This window comes from Oryctolagus cuniculus, chromosome 2, assembly GCF_051225735.1.
Source record: "Oryctolagus cuniculus isolate XC-2025 breed Fujian yellow rabbit chromosome 2, ASM5122573v1, whole genome shotgun sequence".
Lineage (NCBI taxonomy): Eukaryota > Metazoa > Chordata > Mammalia > Lagomorpha > Leporidae > Oryctolagus > Oryctolagus cuniculus.
The window spans coordinates 82,874,082-82,898,850 of NC_142868.1; the positions used below are offsets into that span (position 1 = coordinate 82,874,082).

The 24,769-nt window shown below is 48.7% G+C and overlaps 1 protein-coding gene across 11 annotated transcripts in view; it reads left to right on the forward strand.

Moving 5' to 3' along the window:
* Positions 1-19,724, forward strand: part of UBXN8 (UBX domain protein 8) — a 52,401-nt gene extending 32,677 nt beyond the window's left edge. For 10 of the 11 annotated variants that reach the window (XM_089327319.1, XM_089327320.1, XM_089327322.1 and 7 more), the window contains 4 exons: positions 4,216-4,344; positions 7,435-7,476; positions 16,707-16,781; positions 19,030-19,724. In XM_089327319.1, the coding sequence (XP_089183445.1) occupies positions 4,216-4,344; positions 7,435-7,476; positions 16,707-16,781; positions 19,030-19,239 (456 nt within the window). In that variant the 3' untranslated portion in view covers positions 19,240-19,724. Of the gene's footprint in view, positions 1-4,215; positions 4,345-7,434; positions 7,477-10,793; positions 11,231-16,706; positions 16,782-19,029 lie in introns of those variants that run through there. The other variant, XM_089327324.1, reaches the window with a different exon arrangement.
* The last annotated feature ends 5,045 nt before the right edge of the window (positions 19,725-24,769 follow it).

Below are 24,769 nucleotides of genomic sequence, written 5' to 3' on the forward strand. Positions count from 1 at the left end.
GGTCTCCCTTACGGGCAGCCCAAGTCCTTGCGCCATCATCCGATGCCTTCCCTGACGCATTAGCAGGAAGCTGGGTTAGAAGCAGGGTAGTAGTTGAACTGAACTCTGATGTAGGATGTAAGTGTCCCAAGTGGCAGCTTGAGCTGCTGAGCTGCGATACCCACCCCATTTGGCTGTTACTTTAGAGTGCAGTTAGCCTTCGGCTATTTTTTTCCTTTAGTATTGTGTATGAAGTTTTAAATTTCCTAATAGCAGTTTATAATTTAAGTTTTCTTACAGAGTTTGGATATTCATAAAGACATGAAGCCTTAGGGTAACTCAGCACAGATTTGGGCCATTCCTGTGCCAAAGATGTTCCTGAATTTTTGATGTTTCCTTTCTATTTTATATACATATATATATATATTTGTTTATTTATTTGAGAGGTAGAGTTACAGACAGTGAGAGAGAGAGAGACAGAGAGAAGGGTCTTCCTTTCGTTGATTCAGTCTCCAAATAGCTGCAACGGCCTGAGCTGCGCTGATCCAAAGCCAGAAGCCAGAAGCTTTTCCCAGGCTATAGCAGAGAGCTGGACTGGAAGAGGAGCAGCCGGGACTAGAACCAGTGCCCATATGGGATGCTGGCGCTGCAGGCGGAGGATTAACCTACTGCGCCATTGCGCCGGCCCCTCTATTTATATTTTATCTCTTAACCACCTTGTAAAGAAAACGATCCAGTAAAGGTAAACAGGATTTTTATAGTGAACCATATCATTTTTTTAAGTGATTTTATTTATTTATTTGAGAAGTAGACTTACAGAGAGAGAGGGAGAGACAGAGAGAAAGGTCTTCCATCCGCTGGTTTACTCCCCAAATGGCTGCAATGGCTGGAGCTTGTTGATCCAAAGCCAGGAGCCAGGAGCTTCTTCCGGGTCTCCCTCGTGGGTGCTGGATCAGAGAGGAGCAACAGGTGCCCATATAGGATGCCAGCACCATAGGCAGATTGGTCTAGCCTAATATGCCACAGTGCTGACCTCTAACCATGTCAGTTTTTACCGTATTCATTCATAGTGATAAAAATGTCATAATCAAGAGTAGATCATAAAGTTAGCGTGAAAGATAGGCAACATAAAATGCAACTTTTAAGTCGTGATTTCTCTTATTTTTATAGATTTTTAGAAATTTACTTAGTTTTATTCAAGAGGTGGAGAGGCAGGGAGAAGGAGAAGAGAGAGAAATTGCCGGTCTCCTGGTTCAGTCCCCAAGTGCCTGCAATAGGCAGGGCTGAGCCAGGTGGAAGCCAGAAGCCAGGAACTTTTTTTTTTTTTTTTTTTAACAGGCAGAGTGGACAGGGAGAGAGAGAGACAGAGAGAAAGGTCTCCTTTTGCCATTGGTTCACCCCCCAATTGCCGCATCGCGCTGATCCGAAGGCAGGAGCCAGGTGCTTCCTCCTGGTCTCCCATGGGGTGCAGGGCCCAAGGACCTGGGCCATCCTCCACTGCACTCCTGGGCCACAGCAGAGAGCTGGACTGGAAAAGGGGCAACCGGGACAGAATCTGGCACCCCGACCCGGACTAGAATCCGGTGTGCCGGCGCCGCCGCAAGGCGGAGGATTAGCCTATTGAGCCGCGGCGCCAGCCAGAAGCCAGGAACTTTAATACAGTTCTCCCACATGGGTGATAGCAACCCAGATACTCACATAAGTATCACCTGGTGCCAACAGAGTGTACATTCACAGGAAGCTGGAAGGGGGAACAGAGCCAAGACTCCAACACTGGCATCCTGTTAAGGGATGTGGGTATCCCAAGTTCCAGCTTAACCACTGGGCTGAACACCTGCTCTGTGGTTTTGCCTCAGGGTTGAGTTTGTCTTCTGTTCCATTTTGGGGTTGACATTGGTGGGTTTATTGGATTTTTTCTACTGTGGCAAGTTCTCTTTCAAAAATAGTCATTAGCCTGTTGCTGTTAAGCTAGGGGCTAGGTCTAGTTAAAAATAGTTTCTATTTTTAACTCGATTAATGGGCACAACAAAATGTCAGGTAGACAGGGTAGGCTGTTGGTGTCCTTATGACTTAAGGCCATTAGGACTATTAAAGAACATGAAGATAGGGGCACCTGCCTGCAGTGCCAGCATCCCATATGGCCACCGGTTCAAGTCCTGGCTGCTCCACTTCTGATCCAGCTCCCTGCTCATGTGCCTGGGAAAGCAGTGGAAGATGACCCAAGTACTTGGGCCCCTGCACCCATGTGGGAGACCCAGTAGAAACTCTTGCCTCCTGGCTTCAGATCAGTCCAGATCCAGCTGTTGCAGCCATTTGGATCGTGAACTACTGGATGGAAGACCTCTGTCTTTATCTCTTTCTCTGACTCTACCTTTCAAATAAATAAATAAACCTTAAAAAAAAATAGAGACCATGAAGATAAGAAAGTACATCCCTCAGTTCCAGTGCTGGGGTTGGTGGTGAGTCAGCCTGGGCTTGGCTGGTACTGGCATTAAGATCTTGGGGTTCCCCTTTCCCATGCTCCTGCCACTGGTTTTCTTACTCTGAAGGAAAAGGGCCAGACCTTTTGTGGTATGACGAGGAGAACTTTCTCTTCTCCAAGGCTAGTGGCTATGGAAGGAAGGAGTTATTGAACCAAGTAGGCATATACTGTCCTCCCTCAGGGTCCCTGTACTGGTTCCGGGGCCCTCCACCATACCAAAATCTATGCCTCTCCCTTCTGTAAAGTGCTGTAGTATTTGAGTAAAATTTCTTATACTCATCCTCTCGTATATTTAAATTATCTCTATGTTACTTATGATACCTGTCACAATGTAAATGCTTTGTTACACTGTGCAGGACAGGGACTAATGACAAGGAGGCGAAGTCTGTACATGTTCAATACACACTCTTGTTTTGAAAAGTATTTTCAATATGCAGTGGGTTGACTTTGTGGGTGTCAGACCCATGGGTATAGAGGGCCATCTGTTCGAGAGTTGACATTTGGGTAAATTATTTTGCTAAGGTGAAAATTTTAATAACTAATATTAATGTGATTACCCTGGTAATCTTTATGATAACCTTGAATAAAAGCCTTTGCCTCTTGAAGTGATTAAAATGGAAGGTAAGGGCCCAGCGCTGTGGCGTAGTGGGTAAAGCCGTCACCTGCAGTGCCGGCATCTCGTTTGGGCACCGGTTCTAGTCCTGGCTGCTCCTCTTCCAATCCAGCTCTCTGCTATGGCCTGGGAAAGCAGTAGAAGATGGCCCAACTGCTTAGGCCTATGCACCCATCTGGGAGACCCAGAGCAAGCTCCTGGCTTTGGATGGGCGCAGCTCCAGCCGTTGCAGCCGACTGGGGAGTGAACCAGCAGATGGAAGATCTCTCTCTGTCTCTCCTTCTCTCTCTGTGTAACTCTGACTTTCAAATAAATAAATAAATCTTTTTTTTTTTTTGAAGGTTTATTTTGTTTATTTGAAAGAGTTACAGAGAGAGGTAGAGAGAGAGAGAGAAAGGTCCTCCCTCCGCTGGTTCACTCCCCAGATGGCCGCAACGACAGGAGCTGTGCTGATCCGAAGCCAGGAGCCAGGAGCTTCTTCCGGGTCTCCCACACGGGTGCAGGGGCCCAAGGACTTGGGTCATCTTCTACTGCTTTCCCAGGCCATAAGAGAGAGCTGGACTGGAAGAGGAGCAGCTGGGACTGGAACCGGCGCCCACATGGATGCTGGCGTTGCAGGCCAGGCTTTAACCCACTGTACCACAGTGCTGGCCCCAATAAATAATTCTTAAAAAAGAAAAAAAAAGGAAGGTGAAAGTTTGAAACCTAAAATGTGTTTCTGTGTAACACACTCCTGAGTCCAGCCGTAGGCTTTTACATAGGTGTCCTGTGTTCCTGGTCTCTGAAGCCATCGCCCCGTGCACCCCCTTGCTTCCTTGCTGACAGCAGGAAACGATGTCATTCGGGCTTTTTCCCTTTCCGTCCTGCTGAGAGACCGGGGGTTAGTCGCAGAGGGAAGGGCCTTTTCCAGCCTTGCCTCTGAGCTGGGGTCCCAGAGCTGGCTGAGGGTGGTTTCTGGACCACTCTAAGCCTGCAGTTTTCTTGTCAAGGAGGTAATGCTTTAATTGCCTGGGTCTAATGATGGCTGACTTTAGACTCCTGTTTTCTACTGAAATGCCTTCAGGATTAGAGAGGGCGCCAATGTCAGTAGGATGAAATGGACCGAGACCGTCTGTTTCAGAAATTGTCTGTTTCTGACCAGGGCGATGAAGATTTGGTGCCTGAAGATGCAAATCCCACGTCTTCGGAAACCTCTTGCCAGGATGCAGCGAGGAGACGCAAGCCTCCACGGGAAGCTCTGCCACCTGCCGTCCAGCCCGTGCAGAAGGAGGTTTGTTGCTTAATCCTTGCTCCTTGAACTGTAGCCGTGCACAGTGGGAGTACTGTCTTGTGGCAGGCAGACTGGGTGAAGGGGGCAGCTGGCTTTTAATCTGGGACTCAATCCCACCACCATCGAAAGTGATCAGTTTCCCTGCGGGTGAGGTGTAAGATTTTTGTTTTCATGTTAATCTTTAAGAGTAATAGAGTGTTTGATATTAATGTAGAGGAAAGCTATAGCGATAAATGATAGCACAATCAGAAAATCATTCTTACTGAGGAAATAATATTATGTAGAGACAGAAAATACAGTGTTTACTAAGGGAGCCATTCCTGTTAGGCAGCTTAACCTGTTATTAAGCTGTGTTTCGTGAGAGGCTGATTCCTGCAGTCAGCGTGAGTGTGTGATTTTCCTCACTCACCCTTCGCGGCCAGCCATCAGTCACTTTGGAATAGGGCCCAGGTTTATTAGTCCTGTGCTGCTTTCACATCTTTAATCCCTGAGTCGATTTTAATTTGCAGTTGGCAAAGGTTGGAGCAGAGAGAGCTGTTTTTCTGACTCCTGGCGAGAGCTGGGGGCTGCCTCGTCCCTGAGGGTAGTGTGCATTACCTTGCCCTTCAAGGTGGAGATTTCCTGGGGCCGTCGCAGAGTGTGAGAGGGCGAATGAGGTTATTGGACTGTTAACATTTCACACACCTGTCGTCAGCTCCATGGAGTCATTAAACTTGCTTTGCTCTTCGTTGGTAACATTATCCCCTGCTGATGGGAAATTTTGTTTGACAGTCACATGTGGGTTTTATTTACTTGAGAGGTGGAGTTATAGACAGAGGGGGAGAGACAGGGAGAAAGGTCTTCCATCCGCTGGTTCACTCCCTAGATGGGCCACAGTGGCCAGAGCTGAGCTGACCCAAAGCCAGGAGCCAGAGCTGCTTCTGGGTCTCCCACATGGGTGCAGGGGCCCAAGCACTTGGGCCATCTTCCACTCCCTTCACAGGGGCTTTAGCAGGGAGCTAGATCAGAAACAGAGTAACTGGAACTTGAACTGTCACTGTGATATGTTGATGCTGCAAGTGGTGGCTTAGCCTGCTATGCCACAGCTCTGGCCCCAACAGTGGTTTTAGTGAGAGAAAATGATCTGAACTTCTGGTTTCTAATAGATTAACAGAGAGAGGGAAATGTGAATAAAAGGACAAAAGCAATCAAAGTGGATGGTTGCTGCCCAGTCCCCAGGAGCACCAATGAAGAGAAATACTGTATTCCTATTAAGATGTGCGTGTGTGGGGTGTGTGTGTGTGTGTGTGTGTGAACTTTAATACTTTGAGGGTCTTATTAAGGCTTAATTCATGTTAACATTTATCTGTTTCTTTAAAACAGTAATTTATATGTGGATACTTTAAGTTCATGGAAAATGCATGCTATTAAAAAATGATGGATTTTTAAAAATTTCTTTGTACCACAACAAATTTATCTTTTTTACAGTAAATTATTTATTTATTTATTTATTGGAGAGGCAGAGAGAGACATGGATAGGAGAGAGCTTGCATCCCCTGGTTCGCTCCTCAAATGCCTGCAGTGAGACCTGTGGTAGATGTGTGGCATAGCAGTTAAGTCTCCACTTGGGACGCCCACATCCCACATGGCCAGTCTGGTGTCTTGCCAGTGAACACTCTGGGAGGCAGCAGGTGGTGATTACCTGGGTCCCTGCCAGCTACGTGGGAGACCTGGATGGAGTTCCCAGCTCCTGGCTTCAGCCTAGCCCAGCCCTGCCTGTTGCAGACATTTGGGGAGTGAACCAGTGGGTGAAAGATCTGTCTCTTTCTGTCTCTGTCTTTCAAATGAAAAAAAAAATTATATATACATATATATATATTTTAAAGTTCATAATGGCCTTGAGGCCAAAATTGGGAGCTAGTAACCCCATCTAGGTCTCCCACATATGAGGCAGGAACCCAGTTAGTTTGGCCCATCGCCTGCTGCCTCTAGGGTGCGCATTAGCACGATGCTATTACAGGGAGTCAGGTTGTTATGGAAGCCAGGGACTCCAGTATGAGACTCAGGAATTCTTTTTTCTTTCTTTCTTTTTGTTTTTAATACTTATATATTTGAAAGGCAGAGTTACTGAGGGAGAGGGAGCAATAGCCGGGGCTGGGCCAGGTTGAAACCAGGAACCTGGAACTCCCTCTGGGTCTCCCACATGGGCAACCCAGGCCCAAGCACTTGGACCATTTTCCACTGCTTTCCAAGGTGCGTTAGTGGGGAGCTGGATCAGAATTAGAGCAGCCAGGACTTGAATCAATATTACTTGGGATGCTGGTGTGCAGGCAATGAGTTTAAGCCACTGTGCCACACACCAGTCTAGGGTGGGACTCAGGCATTCTGATCAGGGTCTTAACTGCTAGGCCAAATGCCCTCCCCTAACTTTATCTTTTTATTCCATTTCCCACAAACTTGAAGCATTCTCATATACTATCTTTGGATATCATAAAATCAAAAATTTTTAATTGTGTAGTTGCCATCTTAAATTTTATTTTCATGAATTGTTGTTAACACAAAGTTGCTTACTCAGTAGTGTTTATTAATTGAGCTCCTATTTTCATTATAAACTCTTTTTTAAAAATATTTATTTATTTATTATTTGAAAGGCAGATGTGCATAGAGAGGCGGGGGAGGAGAGAGAGAGATTCAGTCTTCTATCCACTGGTTCACTCCCCAAATGGCCATAATAGTCCAGGCTGGGCCAGGCCAAAGCCAGGAGCCTGGAACTCCATCCGGGTCTCCCATGTGAGCGGCAGAGACCTATGTACTTGGGCCATCTTCCCCTGCTTTCTCAGGCGCATTAGCCTGGAGTTGGATTGGAAGTGGAGCAGCTGGGACTTGAACCAAGCACCCATATGGGGTGCTGGCATTGGAGGCAGTGGCCTAACCTGATGTGCCATAGCACCAGCCCCATTGTAAATACTTTACAAATATATTGAAATAAAAGGTTACATTAAGCTTAGCTGCATCTAAACTCTATACTGAAAGGAATCCTTTTCATTGAGCAGTCCTCCTTCTCATCTTGAAACATTGACATTCCTCTCACCAGTGTTTGTTTTTCTTTAGGTTGTTGATCTACCTGAAGAGCCTTCTCCAACAGCTAGAGAAGTAAGCTTATTTCTTTCTTTGAGAGTTTAAATGTGTCTTCTGTTTTCTTGTTTAACATTAAGTATGTCTTATCTGAACTTGGGTGAAGAAAGAAAGAGCAACAGTGCTCACAGGATTGCACTGTAGGTGGGTTTTGTCCTGAATGTTGGTGTCATCCCTTCAGCCCTTGGTTGAGTCCTGCTTTGGATGCCTGCTGTCTTTTTTTTTTTTTTTTTAAGATTTTATTTATTTATTTGAGAGACAGAGTTACAGACAGAGAGAGAGAGATATAGAGAGAAAGGTCTTCCATCTGCTGCTTCACTCCCCAAATGGCTGCAATGGCTGGAGCTGAGCCAATCTAAAGCCAGGAGCCAGGAGCTTCTTCTGGGTCTCCCACGTGGGTGCAGGGGCCCAAGCTCTTGGGCCATCTTCTACTGCCTTTCCAGGCCATAGCAGAGAGCTGGATAGGAAATAGAGCAGCCAGGACTCAAACCAGTGTCCATGTGAGATGCCAGTGCTGCAGGCGGAGGCTTAACCACTATGCCATAGTGCTGGCCCCAGCCTGCTCTCTTTTAGAGCCACTTCACTCACTTATTGCCTCAGGCCAATGTACATACGGGCTTTTCCAGACCTTCGGGTCAGCAAACAAGGTACCTACTTCAACAAAATGAAAATTGGAAGATGACTCCAAATTGAATACGCAGTGAAGGTTGCACACGGTCTTATGGATGTTGTAATTTGAGGACGGCTTGCTGTTGGGGGCCTGGGGGTGGGCTCGTCCCCACTGTGCACTGAGCTGCTTCCTCCCAGCCGCTTTGTCAATCTGTGCTGCCCTCCTTTCCTGGCCACTGAGGTCACACACCTGTGATGGGCGGAGAGCACACGCCTTTACAGCCAGGAAGGCATCTGAGCGCTGCTCAGGAGCCACCACCTGGCCTTCACCTTCCCGGGGCTCTCCACCTACTGTGCTGTTCAACACAGAACCATTTTTGCAGCAGCCATGAAAGCGATCGGGAGGGTCTTATTTTTCTTGTTTCTTTTTTTTTAGCCTAAAAATCTTATTTATCTTTATTTATTTGAAAGACAGAGACAGGTAGACATCTTCTACGTGCTGGTTCACTCCCCAAGTGCCCACGATAGCCAGGGCTGGGCCAGGCCAAAGCCAGAAGTTGGAACTCAGTCTTGGTCTCCCACGTAGGTGGCAGGTGCCCAAGTCCTTGAGCCATTACCTGCTGCCTCCCAGGATGCTACAGTCAGAAGGGGAGATGGGACTTGAACCCAGAAACTCTGATACAGTATGCAGGCATCCCAACCAGTAGCTTAACCAGTCCTCCAAATGCCTGCCCTGGAAGGGCCACATTTTTGTTACCACATTCATAAAATTTGAGATGAGTACTTTGGATAGCTGAGGAAAACCTGCAAGTCCCACAGAGATAGAGACAGTGCAAGTGTACAGTGCTGACTCATGACCCGTGGGAGAAAAACAGCTTTTTTTTTTTTTTTTTTTTTTGACAGGCAGAATGGACAGTGAGAGAGACAGAGAGAAAGGTCTTCCTTTGCCGTTGGTTCACCCTCCAATGGCCGCTGCGGCCAGCACACTGCGGCCGGCGCACCGCACTGATCCGATGGCAGGAGCCAGGTACTTCTCCTGGTCTCCCATGGGGTGCAGGGCCCAAGCACTTGGGCCATCCTCCACTGCACTCCCTGGCCACAGCAGAGAGCTGGCCTGGAAGAGGGGCAACCGGGACAGAATCCGGCGCCCTGACTGGGACTAGAACCCAGTGTGCCGGCGCCGCAAGGCTGAGGATTAGCCTAGTGAGCCGTGGCGCCGGCCGAAAAACAGCTTTTTTAAAGACTCCTGATTCCCTGTCCGTGTCCTGTCCCGATCCTCACTTCTCATCAGGCCCTGGGTTGGTATCCAGCACAGCCATTGTGTGACACAGGAGTAATTAGGTCTAGCGTAGGCCCGGCAGGAAGAGACTTTTATGAATGAACCCTGGCTTTGCAGTACATGAGGGGATTCCTGCAGAAGCACAGCTCGGGACTGAGGTTTGTGGATCGCGAACATCAGGGCTCAGCGAATCCCTGGGAGCTGCGCCTCTCTGTGATGATGGGAGACGGCTGTATGTTCCTGCCGAAGTTTGGGTCTGTGACCCTCATGGGCTGAGAAGCAGGTGCAGAGGCCGGCGCCGGCGCTGGCGGGCGGCGCTGCTCTCCTTGTGTGACTGATCAGCGCTGCATTTTGCTGCCTGGCCACCTTCTCCCCATATTTGGCAGATGGCTTTCTGTGTTACACTCCTTTACGGAAATGTGACAGCGGTGGCATTCTGGAGCTAGAGCAGACTTCGGAACAGTCTCATTCCATCTCAGCTGAGGCTGACACCACGGGAGATGGAGGGTCCCAGTGCCTGCTGCCGGGACCAGGATTAAAGCCAGGGGTCCCGCCTCTCCCTGGTACTCTCCTCTCAGTCACTGTATAAGCAGTCCTGGTTCCATTTGCTTCTCCCTTCTCTGCTTATTGCTTCTGTCTGCTTCCTTTTTGGTCAACAGAATTATAGTAAATAATTATTACTTGAAAAATGCACATGTCAAATATATACAAATATATATATACAAATATATACAACATGGGGCTGGCACTGTGGCGTAGTGGGTAAAGCTGCTGCCTGCAGTGCCAGCATCCCATATGGGTGCCAATTCGAGTCCCGACTGCTCCACTTCTGATCCAGCTCTCTGCTATGGCCTGGGAAAGCAGTAGAAGATGGCCCAAGTGTTTGGGCCCTTGCACTCGCATGGGAGACCTGGAAGAAGCTCCTGGCTCCTGGCTTCGGATGGACCCAGCTCTGACCATTGCAGCCAGTTGGGGAGTGAACCAGTGGATGGAAGATCTCTCTCTCTCTGCCTCTCCTCTCTCTCTGTAACTCTGACTTTCAAATAAATAAATAAGTCTTTAAAAATATATATACAACATATGATTTCTAGACACTGAATTAATTGGTACAAGCAATGTTTATATTTTATAATGAGGTCTTGTAGTGGACACTATGAATGTGTAATTGATGCTATTTGATACTTTTATAGAACATTCTACTTTGTACTAATCAAGAGACAATAACAATGAAACATTGTGATCCTAACAGGATCATCCTTGGGGGTCGGGCTTTTTCTATCTGTACAGTTACCAGTGCGCATGGATTTTGAAGAATTCACTGAAAAAGTTCTTTATTGCCTGCTAGCCATTCATGGTCTCGGATGGCTTCACACATCCCATTCCATCTTTCAGTGATTTTCTCACTCTGTCTTGTTCTCTTCCCCCTGATCTGCTCACCTGTTCCCAGGCCTGGTTCCTCTAGACATGTCTGCCTCCGCTCAACGCTTTTCCACAATAATGTGTCAACAGTCTTTAAGCTTGACATGTTATCATCAAGAAAGTTAAAAGCTGGGGGCTGGCGCTGTGGTATGGGCGGTAAAGCTGCTGCCTGCAATGCCAGTATCCCATATGGGCGCCGGTTTGAGTCCTGGCTGCTCCACTTCTGACCCAGCTCTCTGCTATGGCCTGGGAAAGCAGTAGAGGATGGTCCAAGTCCTTGGGCCCCTGCACCCACATGGGAGACCCAGAAGAAGCTCCTGGCTCCTGGCTTTAGATTGCCTCAGCTCCAGCCGATGCAGTCAACTGGGGAGTGAACCAGTGAATGGAAGACCTGTCTCTCTCTGCCTCTCCCCCTCTCTCTGTGTAAATCTTTTAAATAAATAAATAAATCTTTAAAAAAAGAAAGTTAAGAGGACCGGTGCTGTGGTGCACAGGTTAAATACCTGGCCTGAAGTGCCAGCATCCCATATGGGATGGTTCGAGTCCAGCTGCTCCACTTCCAATCCAGCTCTCTGCTATGGCCTGGGAAAGCAGTACAAGAAGGCCCAAGTCCTTGGGCCCCTGCACCCACGTGGGAGGCCTGGAAGAAGCTTGTGGCTCCTGGCTTCAGATTGGTGCAGCTCCAGCCGTTGCCGCCATCTGGGGAGTGAACCATCGGATGGAAGACCTCTCTCTCTGTCTCTACCTCTCTCTCTGTAACTGTCTTTTGAATAAATAAAATAAATCTTAAAAAAAAAAAAAAAGTTTAAAGCCAAACAAAAAAAAAAGAAAAAAGAAAAAAAAAAGGGGGGGGGGTAAGCATTCTATTTGGGGACTGTAACCTTTCCAGCCAGCTCCCACCTTATGACCCTAGCAAAGTACTTCCAGGGAGGTGTTGTTATGCAGTGGGTAAAGCCACTGTCTCTCATGCCAGCATTTAATATGAGCACCAGCTCAAGACCCGGCTTTGAATCCAGCTCCCTGCTAATGGCCTGGGAAAGCAGTGGAGGATGGCTCAAATGCTTCAGCTCCTGCACCCACGTGGGAGACCCAGATGGCGTTTTGGGCTCCTGGCTTTGGCTTGTCTCAGCCCTGGCCATTGTGGCCATTTGGGGAATGAACCAGCAGATGGAAGGTCAGTCTCTCTCTCTCTCTCTCTCTTTCTCTCTTTCTCTCTCTCTCTCTCTCTCTCTCTCTTTCTCTTTCTTTCTCTTTCTCTCTCTCTCTCTCTCTCTCTCTCTCGTGTAACTCTGCCTTTAAAATAAATAAATCTTTTTAAAAAAGATAAGAACTAGATGAAGCTTTCATATACATGTACAAGAGTACTTCAAACAATTTGTAGAAAATAGAATTAAAAGATAAGTTTATTGGGGCTGGCACTATGGCATAGCAGGTTAGGCTGCCACCTGCAACACCAGCATCCCATATGGGTGCCAATTTGTATCCTGGCTGCTCCATTTCTGATCAAGTCCCCTGCTAATGGCCTGGGAAAAGCAGGGGAAGATGGCCTACATGTTTGGGCCCCCTGCCACCCATGTGGAAGACCCAGATGAAGCTCCTGGCTTCAGCCTGGCCATTTATGTCCATCTGGGGCATGAACCAGTTTATAGGAGATCTCTCTCTCTCTCTCTCCCCCACATTCCCCCTGTAACTCTTTCAAATAAATAAATAAGTCTATAATTTTTTTTTTTTAATTTGAAAGGCAGGGTAATAGCGGTTGAGGGAGAGACAGAAAAACAGAGATCTTTAGTATGCTGGGTCATTTCCCAAATCCTTGCTATGGTCAGGGCTGGGCCAGGCTGAAGCCAGGAGCTTCTTCCAGGTCTCCCATGTGGGTAGCAGGAGTCCAAGCACTTGGGCCATCCTCTGCTGCTTTCTCAGGGTCATTAGCAGGGAGCTGGATCAGAAGCTGAGCAGTTGGGATTCTAGTGTTGTAGGCAGTAGCTTAACCTGCTGTTAGGAAGTCACATGCTGGGCCCCCAACATGTTTTTAAAGAATAATTTATTTAAAAGGCAGCATACAGAGGGAGATGGAGAAGGAGTAAGAGAGAGAAAAGAGCCAGGAACTCCATCTGAGTCTCCCAAGTACTTGGGCTCTCATCTGCTGCTTCCCCAGATGCAGTAACAGGAAGCTGGATCCCGGGTGGAGGAGCTGGGCCTCCACCAGCACTCTGGGATGTGGTGTGAGCCTCCCAAGTGCTGGTAACCCAGTGCGCCAGGACGCCCACCCCCAAAATAAACTTGATTCCATTTTTGATGAATTTACTGACATCTCCTTGTACATTTCTGTATGGGTAGTACCTGTGACTCTGTTATAATATTGAACCAGATGAGAAAATTCTTGATATACTGCAAGCCTGCTTGGATTTAAGAGCAGATTAATGGATGAGGGACCTACATGGATTTTTTTTTTTTTTTTTTTTTTTTAACAGGCAGAGTGGACAGTGAGAGAGACAGAGAGAAAGGTCTTCCTTTTTGCCGTTGGTTCACCCTCCAATGGCCGCTGCGGCCGGCGCACCGCGCTGATCCGATGGCAGGAGCCAGGAGCCAGGTGCTTTTCCTGGTCTCCCATGGGGTGCAGGGCCCAAAGCACCTGGGCCATCCTCCACTGCACTCCCTGGCCACAGCAGAGAGCTGGCCTGGAAGAGGGGCAACCGGGACAGAATCCGGTGCCCCGACCGGGACTAGAACCCGGTGTGCCGGCGCCGCAAGGCGGAGGATTAGCCTAGTGAGCCGCGGCGCCGGCCCCCTACATGGATTTCTAATAGCAGAAGGAGGGATCTGAAAAATAATACAGTTCTTACTTGCATAGTACACTTTGACTTATTCAGGGCCTGTTACGTGTTTAGTATTATAGCTATCTACAGAATTAAAATACCAATGATGTTTAAATTTTTCAATGGGAGAAGATAATAATTCATGGAAATCCATTCTCAATAGAATATTCACCTTATGTTACTGTTTCACTTTTATTTTTTAAAGTTTACTTATTTTTATTTATTGGAAAGGCATAGCAACAAGAGAGAGAGATCTTCCATCTGCTGGCTCACTTCCTAGATACCCACAATAGCTGGATCTGGGCCAGGCCAAAGTTAGGAGTCAGAAACTTCATCCAGGTCTCGCATGTGGCAGAGACGAGGTACCTGAGCTGTCGTCTGCTGCCTAACAGGTTGTGTGTTAGCAGGAAGCTGAATTGGAAGCAGAGGCAGGATTCAACCCCAGGCACTCTACTATGTATCACAGATGTCCCAAGCAGTGACTTAACCCACCGTACCACAAGACTTACTCCACAGTTCCACTGTTAACTTGAAAATTCAGTAGCCATAGATTGTAAGATAATTTGGAAATAATTTTATAAATCATCATATATTTCCATGGCAATTATTTTCATTGTATGTTATCTTATTTCAAGAGTACTGGGAAAACAAATTTTAATTGTGGCTTCTACTTTTGAGTTAAATTTCATTTAGCAGACTGTTTGGGAGCCTGACTTACTTCCCAGTTTGGTTTGTGGCCCGTGCATTTTTATCTATTCATACATCAGCCCTCTGCACTGCTAATAATATTAGGAGAAATTGCATAGCCAACCCTCAGAGTAAATATAATAGAAAGTTGCCACATTTCAAATAGTGATAGTTCATTTCCCACAAGTATTTGTCTTATCATAATTAAAAATATTCATTCACTATATTTAAAAAAAAAAAAGATTTATTTATTTGAAAAGCAGGGTGTCAGAGAGACAGAGGGAGAGATCTTCCGTCCTCTGGTTTACTCCCCAAATGCCCACAACAACCGGGGTTGGGCCAAGCCAAAGCCAAGAACTCCATCCAGGTTTCCCACATGGGTGGTTGGAACCCAAGTTCTTGGGCTGTCTTCTGCTGCCTCCTGGGCTTGTTAGCAGGAAGCTGGATTGGGAGCAGAAGTGGAATTTGATCCCAGGCACTTCATTGTAGAATGTGGATGTGTACCTATTGGGCCATAATACCCGCCTGTAATTTACTATATTTTAACCCTGGTTCCTCATAACACAGTTGGCCTTTTCTGTTTATAAAATATTTATTTATTTGAAAAGGCAGAGTGACAGAGAGATCTTCCATCTGCTGGTTTACTTCCCAAAAATTCACAACAGCCAGGGCTGGGCCAGGCTGAAGCCAGGAGCCTGGAACACCATCTGGGTCTCCCACCTGGGTGGCGGGGCCCAGGTGCTTGGGGCCATCCTCTGCTGCTTTCCAAGGCACATTAGCAGGGAGCTAGATTAGAAGCAGAGCAGCTGGGACTTGAACAGGCACTCATATGGGATGCAGGCATCGAAAGCAGTGGCGTAACCCACTGTGCCACACACTGGTCCCAGCAGTTGGCTTTAAATTCTACTAGATCATTGCAGCTTAAACAAAACCTGAATGAAAAAGCTAAATATTGTTTTTAAAAAAATCAGCAAAATTTGGCCGGCGCCGCGGCTCACTAGGCTAATCCTCCGCCTTGCGGTGCCGGCACACCAGGTTCAAGTCCCGGTTGGGGCGCCGGATTCTGTCCCGGTTGCCCCTCTTCCAGGCCAGCTCTCTGCTGTGGCCAGGGAGTGCAGTGGAGGATGGCCCAGGTGCTTGGGCCCTGCACCCCATGGGAGACCAGGAAAAGCACCTGGCTCCTGGCTCCTGCCATCGGATCAGCGCGGTGCGCCGGCCGCAGCGCACCGGCCGCGGCGGCCATTGGAAGGTGAACCAACGGCAAAGGAAGACCTTTCTCTTTTGTCTCTCTCTCTCACTGTCCACTCTGCCTGTCAAAAAAAAATAAATAAATAAATAAATAAAAATAAAAATAAAAAAAAATCAGCAAAATTTGCTTTTAATCCTGTGATTTATTTTATAATTTATTATAAACCTTTTGTTTAGTAGAAGTAATAGCGATGAAGTAGAAATGTCTTGTATCAGAGTAGGCGTTTTGGGTGCAGTGGGTTAAGGTACCGCACGGGATGCCTGCATATCATAGTGCTGCTTTGAGTTCGGGTTCCTCTGCTTCTATCTAGCTTCCTGTTGATGATCTTGGGTGGCAGCAATTGATGGCTCCAGTATGTGGGTTCCTGTCACCCATGCGGGAGGCCAGGATAGAGTTCCTGGCCCCTGACTTTAGCCTGGCCCAGCCCTGGCTGTTGCAAGCATTTAGGAAGTGAACCGCTGGATGGAAGATCGCTCTCTCCCTTTCCTTCTCTCTTTCTCTCTCTCTCTCTCTCTCTCTCTCTGAAGGTACTTCAAAAAGCTTGTGGAAAAATGGAATTCAGTTTAAAGGGCAGGTGTGTGGTAGTCAAGATGCCTGCAATCCGGCAGCAGAGTGCCTGTCTTTAGTGCTCGACCCTGGCTCTCGGCCCCTTTCCTGCTAATGCAGGTCCTGGGAGCAGGGACGGTGGCTCAGGCAGTTCAGTCCCTGCCGCCCGCATGGGAGACTTGGACTGTGCTCCTGGCTCCCAGCTTCAGCCCAGCCCAGTCCAGGCCGTTGCAGGCATTTGAGGAGTGAACTAGCAGATAGGAGTTCTCTCTGTATATATGCTTTTGTCTACTCTATCTCTCAAATTAAAAAAAAATTATTTAAAAATATAAATTTATTGTAGTGAATGTTTGAAATTTGTAGATGTTATAATATGCAGTACTTGCTCCCCCACGCTGTGTTTTCCTGTTGCGGTCCCTCGGAAGGCCTGCTGCCGTCTGGGCAGAGACACCTGCAGTCCCTGCTGCCTTCCGCAGGCCGGAGGAGGACGCTCGCCTTCGTTCTGGAAGAATTATTTCGGCGTTGAGGGTGAACTTCATCCGGACCCCTGTTCAGAGCGGAGTGCCTGCCGCTCTCCGTGTGTGCTTCTGGAGCTGCGGGAGCAGTGGATCGGAATTCTAATGTGAACATCTTTGTGCCCCAGGTGGTCACTGTCGCGCTCCGATGTCCAACGGGGAGTGTCCTGAGGAGAAGGTTCTTTAAGTCTTGCAGGGCACAGGTGAGTGAGGCCGTCCCTGCTGTGAGAATTCTGGTTGCTGACTGTGGCAGTGGTTGACCTATGGTTGCCCCCAGGCCTGCCCATCCACAAGGACACGGGGCGCTGGCCTGTGTGTGGGACTGGCTGGGCAGCTTTGGACTGTGATCTCTGCATCCCAGTGTTGTCGGGTTCTGGTTCTTCCTTTTGTTGGTTGTGTTGGTGTGAGTATGTTGCCACAGTTGGGTGGTAAGAAGCTGTTACGCCCTTGGGAAGCAGCCAGCATTAACTTTACTCCCCTTGTTGCTGGTGGATTATTAACCCATGCCCCATTGCTTGTGTCCAGAACAGTCTTAGTCGATTTTTGTTTTTTCTTTTAAAAACAATACTGTGTGTGTTAGAGATAATTTGGAAAACAGAAGAGCAGAGGGGAAAAGAACTTGATCTGTTGCCACACTGAGTTTGGTATATTTTCACGTCTAAGTACATTTCATCATTTAATTATTTGTGCATTAAAAATATGATAAATTTTCTGTCCTGATTGTTGCATTACTGGTGGATTTGACCACATAAAAACTAATTTACAAAGAAAATGTTCATAAAGTTAAAAGCTGATTTGGAAAATAAATTTAATCTTTAGGTTTGCTGGTCATTTTTGTAAGGAACTTATACAAATCTACAAAAAGATAATCACCTCAGTAGGATGGCAGATAAAAAGCATGAGTAGGATTTTCTAAGCAGATCAAAGTATGAAGGAAAAAACTGGCCTCATTTCGAATCAGTGAGGATCAAGTATTTGGGGAACACACCGGGGTTCCAACAACTTATTAATAATGCCAGTTGGACCACTGTTCTTAGAGGAGAATTTACCATCATATTTTTTAGATAAAATCTATGAGTCATTTCATTTATAAGAATCTATTCTGTAGAAATAAAACCAATGTTCAAAGTTATAAGTGTTTATGTAAGCATTGGTTAAATTAAGGTATACCATATGCTGAACATCACGGAGTTCTAGAAACCCTGACACAGGTACACATCTGTGACATGGAGGGTCAGTAGTTTCTTGGACTATCTATATTTGAAACTGCAGCTTCCTTCTAGAACATTCTGTCATCCACCTTTCTTCCCAATGCCACAAACCATCCTTTGTTTGAAATAAGCATTGTATGTTTTGAGGCAGGCGTCACTACTAGGAATAGTAAGTGGACGTTTTCATCACTGTGGGACACCTCACGACAGGAGGTGTGGACTTGAGAGTCAGGTCATCTCACCAGTTAAGGTGGGGTTAAGGTGCCATCTTTCTCATGTTGGAGGGTCTGCATTTTTTTTTAAGATTATTTTTATTTATTTGAAAGAGTTAACAGAGGTAGAGACACAGAGAGAGGTCTTCCGTCCGCTGGTTCACTCCCCAGATGGCCACAATGGCCAGAGCTGAGCCGATCCGAAGCCAGGAGCCAGGAGTTTCTTCCAGGTCTCCCATGCGGGTGCAGGGGCCCAAGGTCTTGGGCCATCTTCTGCTGCTGTCCCAGGCCATAGCAGAGAGCTGGACTGGAAGAGGAGCAGCCGGGACTAGAACCGGCGCCCATATGGGATGCTGGTGCTTCAGGCCAGGGCATTAACCCGCTGTGCCACAGTGCTGGCCCTGAGGGTCTGCATGTGATACCCGCCTCCAGCTCCTTGCTGCAGCCTCCTGCTAACTCGAACCCCGGGAGACAGTGATGGCACAAGTGATTGGGCTCTTGCCATCCACATGGGAGACCTGGATTGGGTTCCTGGCTTCTGGCTTCCACCTCAGCCCAATCCCAGCTGTCTCAAGCATTTGGTGAGTGAACCCACAGATGAGAGCTCCCTTGTCTGTCTTTCTGCCTCTCAAATAAGTAAAGTTGAAAAAAGGAAATGAGGCCATCCTCAGGCAGTCTTTAGAGCGTAGACATGTCTGTTGTGACAGAGCTCCTGAGAGATTCTGATCTGAGTAATTATTTCCTAAACGCTAGCCTTTCGTTCTCCACTTACTGGCTGAAAACTGGCTGTTGCTCACGAGTGGGTGGGGCTCTTGTAGGTACCGCCTGTAAGGGGCAGTAGTGCCTTCCCTGAGACAAGACTCGCGGCTCGCTCCTTCCCGTTAGCCGCCCACCAGTGTCTCTGAGGGGTGGACGTTCTGTCCCGCGCTCCTGCACACGGGATCCCACGTGACGGCCGTGACAGATCCCGCGAGCCACAGGCACCCGCGTGCTCTGTGTGTGGTGGTGACTGAGCGCTTGTCTTCCAGGTCTTACTGGACTGGATGATGAAGGTCGGCTACCACACGGCTCTCTACAGCCTCTCCACCTCCTTTCCCAGAAAGCCTCTGGAAGTGGCAGGAGGCTGGTCCCTGGAGGATGTGGGAATAACCGTGGACACCGTGCTCAACGTGGAAGAGAAAGAGCAGAGCACCGTCCAGGACAATCAAGGGCTTAAAACCCGGCTACACCTTGACTGAGCGCAAGGCGGTGGCCGCTTTACCGTTGCCACCTATGGGGATTGGCCAACATAAAGGATTAGAAAAGGCCCGCTCTCTGCCTCCGGTCATTTGTGGTTGTGCCAGCCTGCAGTGTCTAGCGAGGCCCTTCCTCACTGACACTTCCCCAGCTGACGTTTCCCAGGGTACCGAAACACAAACTCCGACAAACAAAACCACGTTCGGAGTGTGCAGCCCAGTTCAGCACACAGGGACTATTTGCCAATTCACAGGAACCTTCAGCCTCTTGAATAGGAATGTCCATTCCTGCTGCTTTTCTAGCAATTAAAACCCTAAAGAGGATTCAAAGCTCTCTGGTTTTAACGTTCTTGGTAAGTATGCATTACTGTTTTCTGTACCGATGTCTGCAGTTTGTGTACTTTTGCCTTGTAGGAAATTGTAACATTTGAGAAGTTCCAGGTGGATCGATATTTTTAAGAATAAAACCATGCAAGCATTAAAACACATATATTTTAATATATCTGGTCATTGCGTTTTCCTGCTTACAGACCGTAACGGTAGACCGTGCGCAAGTTCAGAATCCGAGTGTGGTATGAGAGGCTATTCGCTTGACTCCAGCTACTCTCTCCTTTTCTCGGGTCTGTCTTCAGTCTGCTCATCTGACTCCTATCTTTTTTTTTTCAAAGATTTATTTGTTTATTCATTTGAAAGGCAGAGAAACACAGAGAGAGAGAGAGAGAGAGAGAGGGAGAAATGCTGGTTCACTCCCCAAACATCTGCAACAGCCAGGGCTGGGCCAGGCCAAAACCAGGAGCCAGGCACTCCATCTGGGTCTTCTGATGGGCCCAAGTGCTTGGGCCATCCTCTGCTGCTTCCCAGGTGTATTAACAGGGAGCTGGATCAGAAGCAGAGCAGCCAGGACTTGAACCCGTGCTCTGATACTGGATGCTGGCTCTGTAGGCAGCAGCTTACACCACTGCACCACAATGCTGACCCCTGACTTGCCCATCCTTTAGTGTTATATATACCACTTGAGCAACATTTATCTTTTAATTTTTTTAAAAACTTAATCATTTTGAAAGAGTTAGAGAGGAGAGACACAAGAGATCTTCAGTCCAGTTGGTTCCAATGGCTAGCGCTGGGCCAAGCCAAAGCTAAGAGCCTCATCTGGGTCTCCCAAGTGGGTGGCAGGAGCCCACACACTTGGGCCATGTTCCACTGACTGCTTTCCCCAGGCCATAGCAAGGAGCTGGATCAGAAATGGAACAGCTGGGACATGAACCGGCACCCACATGGGATGCCGGTGTTGCAGGCAGCAGCTTTATCCGCTGTACCACAGCGCCAGCCCCTACATGTGTTTCACGTTGTGTTATTAGCTGTTTTTGTGTTCACAAATCCATAATTCCTTAAAGACAGAGGCTGTGGTCTTTTCTTCACACCAGAAATACTTGCTACATAATAGATGCTTAATATATCTTTGAAAATCAATAGGACGGGCTGGCGCCGTGGCTCAGTAGGCTAATCCTCCGCCTTGCGGCGCCAGCACACCGGGTTCTAGTCCCGGTCGGGGCGCCGGATTCTGGCCTGGAAGAGGGGCAACCGGGGAAAACAAAATTTTTTTCTGATTACAAATTAATTGGGACCAGTGCTGTGGCGCAGTGGGTAAAGCTGCTGCCGGCAGTACCCGCATCCCATATGGGTGCCGGTTCGAGTCCTGGCTGCTTCACTTCCTATCCAGCCCTCTGCTATGGCCTGGGAAAGCAGTGGAGGATGGCCCAAGTCCTTGGGCCCCTGCACCTGTGTGGGAGACTTGGAAGACACTCCTGGCTCCTGGCTTCGGATCGGCACAGCTCTGGCCGTTGCGGCCACGTGGGGTGGAAGATTTCTGCCTCTCCTTCTCTCTCTCTCTAATTCTGACTTTCAAATAAATGAATAAATCTTTAAAAAAAATAATTATAAAAGAGTTTCAAGATTTTACAAGTTTGCAAAAATAAATTAAATATTTTGATATTTAATAGCCTCAATACCCAGAAATAAGTGTGAGTAACTCCAAGGACTGCAGCTGTGGCCAACAGTGTGAGTGCGACTTCAGGGAGCCTCGAACCAGCACCACCCAGCTACGATTCTCCAAGCTTGCTGACCCGCAGGACTTGTGTGGCGGTGCTGGGACAGGTGTTTTGCCTGGTGGTTGAAAGGCCAGTTAAGAAATCAGCATCCCACATTGGAGTGCCTGGATTGATTCTGGCTCCAGCTCCTGCCTCCAGCTTCCTGCTGTGATGTGTACCTGGGAGCTGAGGCTGGAATCCTGCTACCTTCATGGGAGACCTGGGTTGAGTTCTCACCCTTGGGCCACTGCAGCTCCATCAGTTGTGGGAGCTCACTCTGTTTCTCTCAAATGCAAAAAAAAAAAAAAAAAAAAAATAATTTAATTGTAGATTGTTAAGAAAATCAAGAGATTAGATTTGCATTGTGGCGTAGCAGGTAAAGTCGCCTTCTGGAATGCCAACATCCCATATGAGTGCAAGTTCAAGACGCGGCTGCTCCACTTCTGTCCAGCTCCCTGCTAATGTGCCTGGGAAAGCAGCGAAGGATGGCCCAAGTGCTTGGGCCCCTGCACCCACGTGGGAGACCAGGAAGAAGCTTCTGGCTTCAGCCTGGCCCAGCCCCAGCCGTTGCAGCTACTTGAGGAGTGAACCAGTGGATGGAAGATTGCTCTTTCTCTGTTTCTTTCTCTGTCTGTTCTCTCTCTGTAACACATTCAAATAAATCTTTTTAAAAATCAAGTAAATTTTTACTTGCCAAGTTTTGATCTCATGGCCAAGGGAGCAATGTGTAACGCGGGTCTGGGCGCTGTGAGCAAAGTGCTTCCATGACGGAGCCTCCCTTGTGGGAGCGGCTTTGAGGAGCGTGCGAGTGGAAGCCCGGAGTGTCTGAAGTTGTGGATGACCACCCCGTTGTTTCTGATCAGCCTGCCGGTGTGCACTTGCAGGAAACGGAGGTCAGTAAGACTGGGAGCTGGAGGAAGGAGTCCTGGTTGTGTAGCTGTCGGGAGTTTGCCAACACTGTCAGCCACCGCCATTCGGAAGGTGGAACACGCAGCCAACGACCTAAATGATCTAAGTACTGAAAAGGCCGCTTCCGGCCAGCGCCGCGGCTCACGAGGCTAATCCCCTGCCTGCAGCGCCGGCACCCGGGTTCTAGTCCCGGTTGGGGCGCCGGATTCTGTCCCGGTTGCCCCTCTTCCAGGCCAGCTCTCTGCTGTGGCCCGGGAGTGCAGTGGAGGATGGCCAAGTGCTTGGGCCCTGCACCTGCATGGGAGACCAGGAGGAAGCATCTGGCTCCTGGCTTCGGAGCGCCGGCCGCAGCAGCCATTGGGGGGTGAACCAACTGAAAAGGAAGACCTTTCTCTCTCTCTCTCTCTCTCACTGTCCACTCTGCCTATCAAAAAAAAATAAATAAATAAATAATAGAGGCCTTAGATCCCACGTGTGCTGAAGGTGAAGCCCATGCCTCCTGGCCTGCGAGAGCTGTGGAAAGGCGGTGCCTGGCAGCAGGTCTGACTGAGGGGCCATCCTTCCAGCGGCTGCGTGCCTGGGTTTCAGAACTGCGCGTGGACCTGACCAGGAGTACCCAGGGAGCCATCTCGTGTCCCACTGAAGCACGCTGGCCATGGGGAGGGGCGCTGACCAGTCTCAGGTTTCCAGGTCTGCAGATCAGAGGTGCTGTTTTGTTTTATTTTTAAAGATTATTGTATTTGAAAAGCAGAGTTGCAGAGAGAGAGAGAGAGAGAGATCTTCCATCTGCTGGTTCACTCCCCAAATGACCACAACGGTGGGAGCTGGGCCGATCCGGAGCCAGGAGCTTCCTCCTGGTCTCCCATGTGGGTACAGGGACCCAGGGACTTGGGCCATCCTCTACTGCTTTCTCAAGCACATTACTGGGACTCGAACCAGCATCAGTCTAGGATGGTGGCGCCCACCACACCACACCACACCACACCACACCACACCACACCACACCACACCACTGGGTGCTGTGTTTGCTGCGCCCTCATCTGTCCCCAGACCTCACGTGGTGCTGATGCGGCATGATAGGAAGCTTTGGTGTCTCGCGGGAGGGAGCGGGTGTGTTTTCATGTAAAGGTAGAGAGCACTCCGGCAGCCAGCGCCCACCCGGTGTCCACACCTGTGTGCCCTGCCCCACAGTGATGGTGCATGTGTGACCAATGGAACTGACCAGAAGGACTGCATGTCCGTCCTGGTTCTCTGTATCCCTGTGTCTCCACCTCCCTGTCTCACCACGTGCTCTAGTGGGAACCATGGTGTTAACTGTTAGACGACCACGTGCCACGGATCTGCACGAAGCCTCCTTCCTGGAGGGCCGTGCATGAGCATGTGGCCAGCCCCGTAGCCCTGGCCAGGCCGGCCAGCGTCCACACTGCTGAGCGGCTCAGCCGCGCTGCTCCGGGATTCCTAACGCACAGCTGTCCACAGGAGAAACTCAGGGCACTTTGCCTGCCAACATGAAGGGGACCTTAGCAACGACCTCTGGGAGACCCAGATGGAGCTCCTGGCTGTTAGCAGCACTTGGGGGAGTGAACCGGCAGGTGGAAGGTCTCTCTCTGCGTTTGAAGCACATCTTTAAGAAGATGCCTGTGTCCTACATTGGAGTGCCTGGGTTCGAATCCCAACGGAGCTCAGGCTTCCAGCTTCTGGTCAGTGCAGGCTCTGGGAGGCAGTGATCATGGCTCAAGCAGTTGGGTCCCTGACAGCCACACAGGTGACCTGGATTGCATTCCCAGTTCCTGGTCAGGCCCAGCTATTGCAAGTCTGGGAGTGAACCAGCAGGTGGTGCTATTTCTCAAAAAATTTTTATTTTTTTTATTTATTAAAAAAAAAAGCAAACACTTGAACTGTATGCTGACAGAGAGCAGAGAACAGAGAAGGAAGTCGCTTATCTGCTGGGTTACTCCCAGGTGCCTGCAAGGGCCAGTGCTGGCCTGGGGCCGAAGCCAGGAGCTAGGAACTTAATTCAGGTCTCCCATGTGGGTGGCAGGAACTTAATTACTTGAGCAGTCACCTTTGTCTCCCGGAGTGTGCATTACAAGGAAGTTGGAGGCAGGTATCCAGTGAGCTACTCTGATATGGGAGTTGGTATCTCAACCAGCATCTTAATCACTAAACACCTGCACCTCGAGATCTTGTTTTAAAAGACCCCTCGTATGCATGAATATTAAGCTTTATGCACCAAAATAAACTATTTATTTTTTATTTTTTGACAGGCAGGGTGGACAGTGAGAGAGAGAGAGAGAAAGAAAGGTCTTCCTTTTGCCGTTGGTTCACCCTCCAATGGCCACCGCGGCTGGCGCACTGCGGCCGGTGCACTGTGCCTATCCGAAGGCAGGAGCCAGGTGCTTCTCCTGGTCTCCCATGGGGTGCAGGGCCCAAGCACTTGGGCCATCCTCCGCTGCACTCCTGGGCCACAGCAGAGAGCTGGCCTGGAAGAGGGGCAACCGGGACAGAATCCGGTGCCCTGACAGGGACTAGAACCT